The sequence below is a fragment of the Ictalurus punctatus genome, chromosome 17 (genome assembly GCF_001660625.3).
Source record: "Ictalurus punctatus breed USDA103 chromosome 17, Coco_2.0, whole genome shotgun sequence".
Classification (NCBI taxonomy): Eukaryota; Metazoa; Chordata; class Actinopteri; order Siluriformes; family Ictaluridae; genus Ictalurus; species Ictalurus punctatus.
The window spans coordinates 5,476,226-5,490,809 of NC_030432.2; the positions used below are offsets into that span (position 1 = coordinate 5,476,226).

The 14,584-nt window shown below is 44.1% G+C and overlaps 2 protein-coding genes across 2 annotated transcripts in view; one reads left to right on the top strand and one right to left on the bottom strand.

Moving 5' to 3' along the window:
* The first annotated feature begins 167 nt into the window (after window positions 1–167).
* mrm3a (mitochondrial rRNA methyltransferase 3a) lies at window positions 168–6,939 on the top strand. The gene is made up of 4 exons (XM_017490968.3): window positions 168–610; window positions 1,794–2,038; window positions 3,965–4,132; window positions 4,216–6,939. Exons 1-4 carry the CDS (start codon window positions 201–203, stop codon window positions 4,740–4,742), a joined length of 1,350 nt encoding a protein of 449 aa, XP_017346457.1. The 5' UTR covers window positions 168–200; the 3' UTR covers window positions 4,743–6,939.
* nxn (nucleoredoxin) overlaps window positions 6,586–14,584 on the bottom strand; it is an 87,622-nt gene continuing 79,623 nt past the window's right edge. Inside the window, exon 8 of the mRNA XM_017490967.3 lies at window positions 6,586–7,480. Coding sequence (XP_017346456.1) covers window positions 7,298–7,480 — 183 coding nt within the window. The 3' untranslated portion in view covers window positions 6,586–7,297. The remainder of the gene's footprint in view (window positions 7,481–14,584) is intronic.

The window sequence follows — 14,584 nt, forward strand, 5'->3', positions numbered from 1 at the left end:
TCCCTTCTCACTACGTTGTACGAATGTCTAGTTTTTAATTTTTTTTAAACACACATATTTATATTCTAACACAGATTTTTAAATAAAAATATGCGTTTTCAAAACGTGTCGCAATAATAATAAAAAAAAAAGATAATTATTAAATGAACGCGCTCTTTAGCACCGCCCAATAGCTGTGACGTCATCACCAAGCAACAAACATGGCGGCGCTCATCAGCAGCGTGAGTCGGGAGCTCGTGCTTTTTACTGAATGGAGGTCATTATTATTGAGAAGCTGTAACAGTGTAGTTATAAACTCGAGGAGATTTATCCGAGGTCTCAGGCGCAGACCGGTAGCGGTGCTTTATCCCGGTGATGAACGTGAGACTCTCATTAAAGCACCTGACCAAAGCAAGCAACACAAACATGACCCTGAGACACTGAAGAAACATCCGAATAAGACAGATGGACGGACGTCTAAAGAGAAAACATCCTCGGACACCCTCAGGCAAACTGGGTTAAAGAGGTCTAGTGGAAATCTGCCTGGAGTGGCAGTTGAGAGTTGTGGTGTGAGGGAGCAGCTGGACGGCCTGCGGTTCGACAGAGCTCTTCCTGGAGACAAGAGACTTGCGTGAGTGTCTCATATTCATCCCTGCACCCTTCCCATAGCTACTCTTTCCCTAGGAACCTGAGACACAGACCTGGTTCACTCTCAGCTTCTGGAAGATAAACGGTGTAAGTTCATCGATAAGGGGAGGAGATCAGAATCAGTTATCAGAATAAATGGAAGAAAAGCTTCTTAATGATGTCAATGCACATTGAAAAAGTATTTGCCCCCTTCCTAATTTCTTGTGCATTCAAATACAAACAAGCATTCCAGACCAAAAGTCAGTTTTCCAAAAAACAACTACTGAACTATGTATACATATATACATATACACACACACACACCAACAAAAACAACAAAATAGACTTCATGTGAAAACTTTAATGAATTTCCTGGTTATACAATTGCACTATTCGACCATGTAGTACACCATTATGGAAGGGATTTATTTCTAATCGCACTGTCCGGACGGGTTCCCTTTTGAGTCTGGTTCCTCTCAAGCTTTCTTCCTCAGATCGTCGGAGGGAGATCGTCCCACCGTCGCCTCTGGCTCGCTCATTAGGGATAAATTTCTACGTTTAAAATGTATATCCTGAATTGATATATTTCTGTAAAGCTGCTTTGTGACCCTGTCCATTCTTAAAAGTACAAATGTACAAATGAAATAGGATTGACTTGAATATCGATTCCCTACATGATCATTAGACGTAATGGATATTAGAAATAACAGGATTGTGCACATTTACAACTTTAAAAGCCATCCTGCTGCAGAATGTCTTTTGCTCTCCTGACAGAGTGAAACATTAACAGCACAGACTGTTCGACACCATGGTGAGCTCAGTGCAGTGCAAAATCTGTTTTATATTCTCTAATGACACGGACTGAGGCTGTTTATAACTCACCACCTCATGAGGTCTTTTCTTCTGTGCTCCTGAACCCCTTGGTTTCAGCAGAGAGGGGTTCTCCAAGTCCTAAATACCTAGATTTGTATTTACATGTATATTTCTACACTTGGATCTCTATTTTAAATTTTTTCCAATTTATTTACACTGTTAAGTTAGTCATTTTTGGACAGTTTTAAAGCTTATTGAACTTTTTTTTTTGTATATTTCCTTTCCTTTATCTTATCATAAACATTTGATTAAATCCCCTTTCACTTCTTCTGATCAGTCATTATGCTAATTGTGTGTATCTCCGGTTTTTTTAGGAAGATGGCGAGCATTGCCCGCTCCAGAGCATTTAGAGAGAAGGAGGGCAAAGTGTTGCTGGAGGGAAAGCGTCTGATCTGCGACGCCATGGCTGCCGGAGCGTCTCCTCAGGTGCTGTTCTTCAGCAGAGTGGAGAACCTGCGAGAGCTTCCTCTGGACAAACTGCGCCAGGCGTCTCTGGTAAAGGTCAAGTTTGAGGACATCAGAATCTGGTCTGATCTGGTCACTCCACAGGGGGTTATCGGTGAGTAGCTGCATAATGTCACATTTTCTCTCATCTAGTTCTTAGTATCGTTCTTGTTGTGGCTTCAGTTGCATGGTTTAAAGTTTATATCATCATGTGCTGAAGCTGTGGCGTCCCTATAAACAAAATGCAAACCTTACACCATGTGAACGAGTTGTCTTATCTTACACTACAGTGCTGTTCAGTTCTCGTATCTCGTATCATCAAGGGAGATACTCCACAATAATCTAAGGACAATAATAAATGGATTTTTTTTTTTTTTAAACCCTTGTGCATCCTCATGGACATTTTTTGTCTTTTTTAAAAATCATTTTGTCCGAGTTAATGCGAACGATGTGTGTTTTTATTGGAATTTGAATATTTCACCCACATTTGCTTTCATGAACCTATTTTAAACTAGGTACACAAAATAGTTACACTCAGGACCTTAAGGACATTTTTTCAGGACATTACAAATTGCTGTACTGGCCATGCTCAATGCTTCTCCACTGCCTCCGGTTGATTTTCCCTCTTTTCTCTGCTTCAAAATGGCTTGCTTTTCTCCCACAGACAGCTCTCTGATCGTCATGTTGGTTTATCCTTTTTAACAAACGCAGTCTCCACAGGTGAAACTGAAGACTAAAACCAAGAGTAGAGTAAAGAGTAGATGTTCAGAGCTATCAAGAAACACCTGTCAGTCACATGTTCCATTTTTGCCCGCGTACAAACTGGGTGTTCTGACACAAAACGTGCTGTGCTCTACGGCGTCGAACACATCCATCCATCCATCCATCTTCTATACCGCTTATCCTTCCTTCAGGGTCACGGTGAATCCTGGAGCCTATCCCAGGGAGCATCGGGTACAAGGAGGGGTACACCGTGGACAGGGTGCCAATGGCGTAGAACACATCTACATATAAACACTGAAATTCTACACTCTCATCATATTTGACTTTTAATCTAAAACCCAAATGTCTTCAGTCTACAGCAAAAACAATTGGATTGGCCTCATGGTTCCAGTAATTTAAGAGGGGACCAGTAAAACCAATAAAACACTTCAGGACATGGTCGTCTAGGAAAATAATCAACTCCGGGTGGTAACATGTTACTCCGTTACTTCCTTACTTCATCGTGAGCTATAGTAGAGAGAGACGACCAATATCACAGGCGGGTGTGCTCATTACCCTGGACTGTCCTGTGAGCGAGAAAGTCACTGCAAAAGGAAAAGTACAGACACACACTATATGACTTTCCAGCCTCTTTGTGGCCAAAAACCATTAAAATCTATTTGAATTACTGTTTAAAGTATTTCTTTCTTTACTTAATTATTAATTTGCCCACTTTCCAACCATGCCTTTGTATCCCATTAACCACAGAAAGTGTAGGCAATATCCCAACACACTTAGTCTGAATCTCAAATAACCTCCTATCATCGGCGTCCTATAACCTTCGTGCCACATCATTGGCCTGACAGGACACCGTTTCAGATTCAAACGCATAAAAAGCGGGACTGGCGAGGTAGGTAATGACCTCTTGACGTGTATTTTTGTGTCTTGGCCAGTAGGCGATGAACTGTATGTTTTCGGGTTGTCTTTCCGGTTGTCCTGCTGAAAATATCGTGAGCGGTTGACCGTGCGGAGGATTTCTATAGAATCACTGTAAAAAGCAGGTGAACCGACTAGACTTTGGAATTAATTAAAACAGAGACGATTTCACAGCAAATGTCAGAAATGAAGTTTTTCTTCAGTAGCTTCCTTCCTGTTTGACGTATACTGTATTTTTGTATTTGAGGCATACACAGTAGTAACAAGAAGGACTAGACTTGGGTCATTTAGCCAACAAGTTTAATACACAGCCTTATGATAAGCCAATAAAAAGAAAATATCTGAGATTTGCTTGTATTCTTGTAAATATTGAGAGATTTCTTTATTTTTGTCTTATTTGTAGCTATATTCTCGAAGCCAGATGAATCTCGGCTCACGTTCCCCAAAGATCTTCGTCTCCAGTCCGTCCCCTTGTTCCTGATCTGTGATAACATGCGAGACCCGGGGAGCCTGGGTACCGTCCTGCGCTGTGCCGCTGCAGCCGGCTGCGATCGTGTCCTCCTCACTCAAGGTACTGCAGTGTGTGTCGAGTCTGTAAACCGTTCAGATAGTTTCCCAAGTTAGTCCAGAGCTAATTTGTCCGTCCTCTCACAGGCTGCGTGGATCCATGGGAGCCGAAGGTCCTGCGTGCCGCAATGGGAGCCCATTTCCGTCTGCCCATATTCTCTGGTTTGAACTGGGACTCCGTTTCAGAGCATTTACCGACGCCAGTGACCGTCCATGTTGCAGATGATGCAAGCAGGAACACGAGGAGCTCTGACACGGAGGTGCAGACGCCGGGAAAGATTTGCAATAATGCTGTTTTGGAGCAGTACACTGAATCGGACTCGGATGAGTCTGATGATGAACCGTCTCTTCTGTGCATGGAGCAGAAGGTGTATCATGAGAACTGGGCACAGAGAAACACCGCTCTAGTGATTAGTGGTGAGACGCACGGACTGAGTGCAGAGGCCCTCCAGCTGGCTGAGGAAACAGACGGTTATAAACTCTTTGTTCCTATGGCTCCAGGAGTCGAGGGTCTGAATTCAGCCATGATGGCTAGTATCCTGCTATTTGAAGGGCGGAGACAGTTGATGAAATTTGTCCAGAAAGCAAGAAGAGCAAAATCCATCATCCACTGATCAGTAATTCTTTAATACAGTCTTTAATGTTAAACAGGTCCGGACATTGGAATTAAAAGTTCTGTTTGACATTTCTCTGATTTTTTTTTCTTTTTTTTTTTTCTTCCCCCATGTTCTTTTCTTCAGTAAGCCCTTGCGAGTCCTGAGCCTGAACTCTGGGTACACCCTGGACAGCATGCGCACACACATTCGCATACTCATTCAGACCTAGGGAGCTTTCACACTGGCAGTTTAGTCTGAAACCGAACCCGGTTTGCATGAAAAATCCGTAACGTGAAAGCCATCGTACGGATCGGGAAGAGCACCGCGGTACCGGACCCGAGACTACGTGTAGGAGGTGTTCTGAGAACTGAGCCGTGATTCCCGTGAACGTGAACTCGTACTCGGGTCTGCACTTGTTCAGGAAGTAACCCGAGTGTGTGTTTCTAGCCGATGACATCATCATTAGTTTCCACAACACACGTGTCCCATGAGTGGCAGGAGAACGTCGTGGGACACGAGCTCCACTACTGCGCATAATAGCACCAAAATAAAAATTGTTAAAAAAACAATATGATGATTGGTGTTGCGTTTTCCACGTGCGTTTGTGATGACGTAAGGTGAACGCAAATGCAAATGGGTTCGACAGAATCGAGCGAACACTGCAGGCCGCCAGGAACAATCGCACTCTGGTTCAGACCGTAGCGAACATGCCCAGTGTGAAAACCACCAATCCACTACTGGACACCGGGAGAACATGCAAAACTTCACAGTAAGACAATAGCATTCGATCCTCAGTAAGAGCAAAGCAGATCGAACTTTTCAAGTCATTAAGGCTTCGGGCTGCTGATCAGAAGGTAAAATCCCAGCAGCACCCAGGTGTGGGGTCCTTGAGCAAGATCGCTCAACCGCTCATTTGTATTCTGTCTCAATGAGAGGACGCTTTCGGTGTCTGCCAAATAAGCACAGGTAAACTCTCGCTCATGTTCAGTAAGCACTTTATCCTGGTTTATCCACAGTGGATCAGGAGCCTATCCTGGAAACCCCGGGCATGAGACACGCACGCACACACACTCCTTCACAACTTGGGGCAATTTGCATAGCCGATCCACCAACAGGCATCTTTTTTGAGGTGTGAGGAAACCCATACATATATAAGATAATGAGTTTTTATTGATCACATATACATTACAGCACAGTGAAATTCTTTTCTTCACATATCCCAGCATGTTAGGAAGCTGGGGTCAGAGCGCAGGGTCAGCCATGATACAGCGCCCCCTGGAGCAGAGAGCGTTAAAGGCCTTGATCAAGGGCCCAACAGTGGCAGCTTAGCAGTGCTGGGGCTTGAACCCCCGACCTTCCGATCAGTAACCCAGAGCCTAAACTGCTAAACTACCACTTGGGGAAAAATTATTGGGAGAACCTTTTGAGTTTTCAGAGTTCTGTGCCACCCCTATGTTTTATACACCTTTAAACAATATTATAATGAATGAATGAATAATGTATCGGAAGGTTCAAACCTCCAGCACCTACAAGCTGCCGCTGTTGGGCCCTTGAGCAAGGCACTTAACCCTCACATGCTCAGTTGTATAAATGAGATCAATGTAAGTCACTCCGGATAAGAGCGTCTACCAAATGCTGTAAATGGATAACATTTTGAACATTAACTCCTTGATGCCAAAAGTCAGAGAGAAACTTATTATTCCTGGGTCTCTCTCTCTCTCTCTCGGAAAGTATGGTCTTTCATGACCATTATAAGTGTAGCGTATCATCACTGTGGTGGGGGAAAAATATATAAAGAAGAGTGCCATAAATTTTGTTCCTGAAATTGAGGATCGCATTTAATACGAGACGAGACACAGGACAGAGACAGTCAGTTTTAATGGCCAGGGCTCAGCAGAAAACATAATGAAGGAGAGACAGAAGCTGGACACTAATAAATTCCTACATTTAGTGTGGAAACTTGCTAAAAGCTATTCTGTGCCTTCAAAATTGGACTGTTTCATATTAAACTGGACCTTCACAGAAAATCCACTGACTGAAATGGGAAAAAATGTGCGGAAACAATTGCGGAAAAATGATTTTTCTGGATCACGGACTGCATAAAACCACTTAAAGAAAAGAACAGACTTTGTGAACTTTACAGAAATATCAGGTTGTCCATGAAAGTGTATAATCAGCACCCATAAGGACAGAAGTGCAGCCTGGTCCTGAAAGGCGTGTCCTGCGTTCCTTAGAAACGCACCGGGATTTTCTTACTACGTGGAAATAAAAGCCATGTCTTTTTAACGTTGAATAAAATAAAACGAGTGTGTTTTAAATCCGAGTGTACTGCAGCTCTAGGGTTTCATCTACATTCTGAGATCGGACATACTGCCACAAAGATTTATGAAATTTGACCGTCCAGGCTGTAAATATGCAAGGCACCACAGGAGACTCCGGGGATGTGGGGTAATGTTTGTTTAAAAAAAAAAAAAAAAAGAGTCGGTACAAAGTGAAGCATCTCAGAGTCTCACAGGAGGAGTGGAGGGAAGTGGTAGTCATGGGGCTGATGGGAGATGTAATCCTGTCCAACTTTATATGGGTTCCGGTTTGAGCTTCTCGGCTAGAAAGTCACTGACGAACTGCTCCACCACGGCCGGCGTGATCTCCTCCACGTCTTTGACGTACTTGGCACGGGCTGACATATCCAGGATGGTGAGCAGCGGCGCCGCCTCAGGCAGGTTGGTGTAATCACGCAGAGAGTCGCTCATGTCGTCCTGCGGGCACATTAGAAACCGTCAGTCAATCCATTACGATGATCTACAATACATCACAACATCCGCCCATGTTCTGTATCATTTTCCTACACAGGGAACGCAGAGGAACCTGGAGCCTATCCCAGGGGACTCGGGGCACGACGCAGGGGACACCTTGGACGGGGTGCTAACCCATCGCAAGGCACAATCACGCACACACACACACACTACAGACAATTTAGAGATGTCAATCAGCCTACAACTCATGGTTTTGGACTGGGGGAGGAAACCAGAGTACCACGAGGAAACCACGGGGCGAACATGCAAACTCCATGCATGCGGGGATGAGGTGGGAATCGAACCCCCGACCCCAGAAGTGCACGGCTAACGTGCTAGGTTTGCTATAGATAACATTAATTTATTCAAACCACTAAGCCTCCGAAATTGACATTTCCGATGAGTACCACATTAAACGAGAACACTGAATTATATGATTTAGGAAACTAAATATGGACTGCTCGTACCTGATCACCTTGAGTTCATCAAATCAATGCCGAAATCCTCCTCTCTCTGCAGGTTTCTGCTCATACAGCTTAATCATACATCATGGGGACATGTTGCACGTGAATATAACCCGAGTTGTCTCTGTTAGTAACGCTAATGTAGCCAATTCCACATGAACTTCCACATGAACACTTTAGTGTCTGGTGACAAATATGTCCCCAGCTTTATATAAATCTCTCCATCTCTAATACAAAGCTTTCAACGTCTATACCTATACCCTCTTAACCCACTATCAGTATCGACCCGAGAAGGAAGGACGGGTCTCGAAGAGTATTTCTTGCCAGTTTGCTCATTTCTGTCAAGCTGTGTTCGGGGTTTTTTTTCCTTCTTTTTTTCCCTTTTCTATCCACTTTTAATGCATGGAAATTGATTTTGTGCTAAATCCACCTGTAAAGTCTTCTGATTATCAGTCAAACTGAACGATGCCTCTTTCTTTGAAGCAACATTTAGGACTTTGATAAGCAAAAATCAAAGGAGACTTTGTGGCCAGAACTTTAAAGCATGAATGGTTCCGCAGTGAGGAGTCACACAGGGCTCGGTGTTATCTCTCATTAGATCCTGCATGGCAGTTAGGAGACGGTTTGCTTTCTTCTCTCTGCAACCAGCAGGAGAAAACAGGAGGAGGTAAAAAAACATGACTCCCCTCTGAGAGGGATCTAACGGCCTACTGAGCAGGAAAAAAAAACAAGCAGAGATGCAACACGCTGGCTGCAAGCAGTGTGTGTGTGTGTGTGTGTGTGTGTGTGTGTGCGCGCGCTTCTTAAACTAAGTCATTGAACATATTTGATGCCTTTTGCTGCCTTTTCCTCCAGATCAATTTCAACTTTCTTTTGTTTAATGAAACCGAACATACAGTCCAGTAATTCTAAATCAAAGTGGCAGCTTGTCAAAACTCTGCATTACATACGCTATATGGCCAAAAGTATGTGGACACCTATCCATGACACCCATGTGTGTTTTTTTTTTTTTTTAACATCCCTATCCAGATTTCGTCCCCGGTTACTGTTATAATATCCTCCTCCACGCTTCTGGGAAGGCTTACAACTAGATTTTGGAGCGTGGCTGTGGGACTTTGTGTTCATTCAGCCAGAAGAGCATTAGTGAGGTCAGGCCCTGAAGTCGGGTGAGGAAGCCTGGGGTGGAGCACGTCAACGTTACAGTCCATACCAAAGGTGTTCAGTGGGGTTGAGATCAGGGCTCTGTGCAGAAAACTTCCACAAGTTCTTCCACTACAATCTGGGCAAACCATCTCTTCATGTTTACTCAGGTTGCCTTTGTTTTATCTTAGATTTTGTTTTCATTTCTGGAACAGTTTAGTATGAGATGTACACAAAAAGAGAGGATATCATTCCTTCAGGAATAGAAGGGAGGACATCGGACATGTGGAAATTTCATGTCAAAAACGTTATCATTCCAACAGCCACTAGGTGGCAGTAAAATAAAAGCCTGATTATTTAAAAAAAAAAAAAAAAAAAAATCTCAGTTTGTCCATTCCAGCTCTGACTTCATTCCAGTGAAACCATGAGCTAGTCCACGTAGCAGTAAATGCATTAAACCACACAATCAGATCTCGGGCCTCTCAAAGAACTACTTTACTGTTCTGCTACCTAAAAAGGACAAAAAATGTGAGCACAGTCGGTGACATGAAATTTTTTTGTTGTTGATGGTGGTGCAAAACTGCTTACAGATGGATCAGGCCACTTTTGTTTAGACAGCAAGACAAAAGAGCAACCGGCTTCACTTCTCACTTACAAATTCATTTTCGAATGCTTATAAATCTCTTGACATGTTTGTTATGATACCAACAGAAAGACCAGTGGAACACGATAAAGCCGTGCAGTGGTGATGATTACACACTTCCTGTAATCTGGCAGCGAGAGAAGAAACAGCATCAGGCAGGAGGGAAGCTATGACCTTACTCATAATCGCTTCCTTTTCCAGTCCAGATGGAGACTATTGTCCGCTTGGAGGCTGAGATTAAAAGCACCAGAACTCATGACACTGGATTGCAACAAAATCATAAGGGGGGCGGGGGGGTGGGTCCCGAAAATCTTCTACAAACCCTGATAAAGTCAGCGGAGACGCTCTAAAGCTAGGGCTCGGCAGAAGAAACATGAAATCTTGGTCTTGGGCTTCCCGCCTCCCAGATAGGAGGAGATTACATCTCTCGGACTGCCTGCCTTTCTCCGCTGAGCCATGCGTCTTCTTTCTGCAAGCCTGCTATGCATGTATAAACTGCTTTTCAGAAAGATATAGCATGCATAAAACACCCACACTGCCACACTGATTGTCGCAGTGATGTGTGTGTGCTGCCTGCTGTCTCGTAACGAGATAAAGATCATAACAGCCACACAATGTGAAGTTTCTTCTGCTTACTGTAGCTTTCCAAAACAATCAGATAAACCATGCATGAGCAACAGTGCAGATCAAGGCTGGCTTCAGTATCTATACAGTATATACACATCCATGCACTGATTAAAGGAAAAACCCAATATAAATCTGGTGGACCATCACGAGTCCCCAGAACACACATTAGACAGCGCTCTCCGCCACGATCATCAAAGCTGAGGGAATGTCTTTTGGCGTTCCTTCCTGTAGTACGGTTCCAGAGACTCGTACATGCTGTTCTTCGATTTCATTTTATAACAGAAGCTCTGATCCAAATGATAATTTTATATTAACGCACTGGTTTTGATGCATTATCTGTCCTATGGCAACAACTAACTCAAAGGGGCTCGATAAAGGGACGCTCACATTATTTACATCTGACAGTTAACAGGTCTTTTAACATTGTCGTTACTGTACAAGTGTTGATTGAACGTTTATCGTATGGAGTTTCCAGGGTCAGGTTTGGATTTTTTTTCTTGTTAGCTATGCTGCCACATACACAGCAAACTGTGATGCACTGTGTGTTCTGACGCCGTTCGATCTGAGCCAGCGTTAACTTTTTCAGCAATTTGTGCTACAGTAGCTCTTCTGTAGGATCGGACCAGACGGGCTAGCCTTCGCTCTGCACGCCTGGGGCGCCCATGACCCTGTCGCGGGTTCACAGGTTGTCCCTCCTTGGAGCACTTTTGGTAGGTACTGACCACTGCATATCGGAAACACCCCATAAGACCTGCTGTTTTGGTGATGCTCTGACCCAGTCGTCTAGCCGTCACAATCTGGCCCTTGTTAAAGTCGCTCAGATCCTTACGCTTGCCTATTTTTCCTGCTTCCAACACATCAACTTTGAGAACTGGCTGTTCACTTGCTGCCTAATAAATATACCCCACCCCTCGACAGGTGCCACTGTAATGAGATCATCAGTGTTATTCACTTCACCTGTCAGTGGTTTTAATGTTATGGCCGATCGGTGTATATATAGTCTTTTTGTACATTAGTAATAAATGTACAGTTTATACTGGTTCACATCCTACAGCTAAAAGCTGATGTTCTCTGCAAGCACTGTTTACTAAACTGCATACACTTATACAAACTTCTAGATATATACACAAAAACACAAACATGCAAAATGTCTAATGGCTATTAACAGACAGAAAATATTTCTGTAAAAATCTTTATGACCATACCATACTCTCAGCTGACCATACCATACTCTCAGCTGACCATACTCTCAGCTGACCATACCATACTCTCAACTGACCATACCATACTCTCAGCTGACCATAGCCTCAGCTGACCATAACATACTCTACAATACCATACTCTACCATACCATACTCTCAACTGACCATACCATACTCTCAGCTGACCATACTCTCAGCTGACCATACTCTCAGCTGACCATACCATACTCTCAGCTGACCATACCATACTCTCAGCTGACCATACCATACTCTCAGCTGACCATACCATACTCTCAGCTGACCATACCATACTCTCAGCTGACCATACCATACTCTCAACTGACCATACCATACTCTCAGCTGACCATACCATACTCTCAGCTGACCATACTCTCAGCTGACCATACTCTCAGCTGACCATACCATACTCTCAGCTGACCATACCATACTCTCAGCTGACCATACCATACTCTACCATACTCTCAGCTGACCATACCATACTCTACCATACCATACTCTCAGCTGACCATACCATACTCTCAACTGACCATACCATACTCTCAGCTGACCATACCATACTCTCAGCTGACCATACCATACTCTCAGCTGACCATACCATACTCTACCATACCATACTCTCAGCTGACCAAACTCTCAGCTGACCATACCATACTCTACCATACTCTCAGCTGACCATACCATACTCTCAGCTGACCATACCATACTCTCAGCTGACCATACTCTCAGCTGACCATACCATACTCTCAACTGACCATACCATACTCTCAGCTGACCATACTCTCGGCTGACCATACTCTCAGCTGACCATACCATACTCTCAGCTGACCATACCATACTCTCAGCTGACCATAACATACTCTACAATACCATACTCTACCATACCATACTCTCAGCTGACCATACCATACTCTCAGCTGACCATACTCTCAACTGACCATACCATACTCTCAGCTGACCATACCATACTCTCAGCTGACCATACTCTCAGCTGACCATACTCTCAGCTGACCATACCATACTCTCAGCTGACCATACCATACTCTCAGCTGACCATACCATACTCTACCATACTCTCAGCTGACCATACCATACTCTACCATACCATACTCTCAGCTGACCATACCATACTCTCAGCTGACCATACTCTCAGCTGACCATACCATACTCTCAGCTGACCATACCATACTCTCAGCTGACCATACCATACTCTACCATACCATACTCTCAGCTGACCATACTCTCAGCTGACCATACCATACTCTCAGCTGACCATACCATACTCTCAACTGACCATACCATACTCTACCATACCATACTCTCAGCTGACCATACCATACTCTCAACTGACCATACCATACTCTCAGCTGACCATACTCTCAGCTGACCATACCATACTCTCAGCTGACCATACCATACTCTCAGCTGACCATACCATACTCTCAGCTGACTATACCATACTCTACCATACCATACTCTCAGCTGACCATACCATACTCTCAGCTGACCATACCATACTCTCAGCTGACCATACCATACTCTCAGCTGACCATACCATACTCTACCATACCATACTCTCAGCTGACCATTCCATACTCTCAACTGACCATACCATACTCTCAGCTGACCATACCATACTCTACCATACCATACTCTACCATACCATACTCTCAGCTGACCATACCATACTCTCAGCTGACCATACCATACTCTCAGCTGACCATACTCTCAGCTGACCATACCATACTCTCAGCTGACCATACCATACTCTCAGCTGACCATACTCTCAACTGACCATACCATACTCTCAGCTGACCATACCATACTCTCAGCTGACCATACCATACTCTCAGCTGACCATACTCTCAACTGACCATACCATACTCTCAGCTGACCATAACATACTCTCAGCTGACCATAACATACTCTACAATACCATACTCTACCATACCATACTCTCAGCTGACCATACCATACTCTCAGCTGACCATACTCTCAACTGACCATACCATACTCTCAGCTGACCATACTCTCAACTGACCATACCATACTCTCAGCTGACCATACCATACTCTCAGCTGACCATACTCTCAGCTGACCATACTCTCAGCTGACCATACCATACTCTCAGCTGACCATACCATACTCTCAGCTGACCATACCATACTCTACCATACTCTCAGCTGACCATACCATACTCTACCATACCATACTCTCAGCTGACCATACCATACTCTCAACTGACCATACCATACTCTCAGCTGACCATACCATACTCTCAGCTGACCATACCATACTCTCAGCTGACCATACCATACTCTACCATACCATACTCTCAGCTGACCAAACTCTCAGCTGACCATACCATACTCTCAGCTGACCATACCATACTCTACCATACTCTCAGCTGACCATACCATACTCTCAGCTGACCATACCATACTCTCAGCTGACCATACCATACTCTACCATACCATACTCTCAGCTGACCATACCATACTCTCAGCTGACCATACCATACTCTCAGCTGACTATACCATACTCTACCATACCATACTCTCAGCTGACCATACCATACTCTCAGCTGACCATACCATACTCTCAGCTGACCATACCATACTCTACCATACCATACTCTCAGCTGACCATACCATACTCTCAGCTGACCATACCATACTCTACCATACCATACTCTCAACTGACCATACCATACTCTCAGCTGACCATTCCATACTCTCAACTGACCATACCATACTCTCAGCTGACCATACCATACTCTACCATACCATACTCTACCATACCATACTCTCAGCTGACCATACCATACTCTCAGCTGACCATACCATACTCTCAGCTGACCATACTCTCAGCTGACCATACCATACTCTCAGCTGACCATACCATACTCTCAGCTGACCATACCATACTCTCAGCTGACCATACCATACTCTACCATACCATACTCTCAGCTGAC

Coding starts and splice junctions, on each gene's coding strand:
- mrm3a (XM_017490968.3), top strand. CDS start 201: ATGGCGGCGCTCATCAGCAGCGTGAGTCGGGAGCTCGTGCTTTTTACT. Junction 611..1,793: donor CCTGGAGACAAGAGACTTGC/GTGAGTGTCTCA, acceptor CGGTTTTTTTAG/GAAGATGGCGAGCATTGCCC. Junction 4,133..4,215: donor TCGTGTCCTCCTCACTCAAG/GTACTGCAGTGT, acceptor GTCCTCTCACAG/GCTGCGTGGATCCATGGGAG.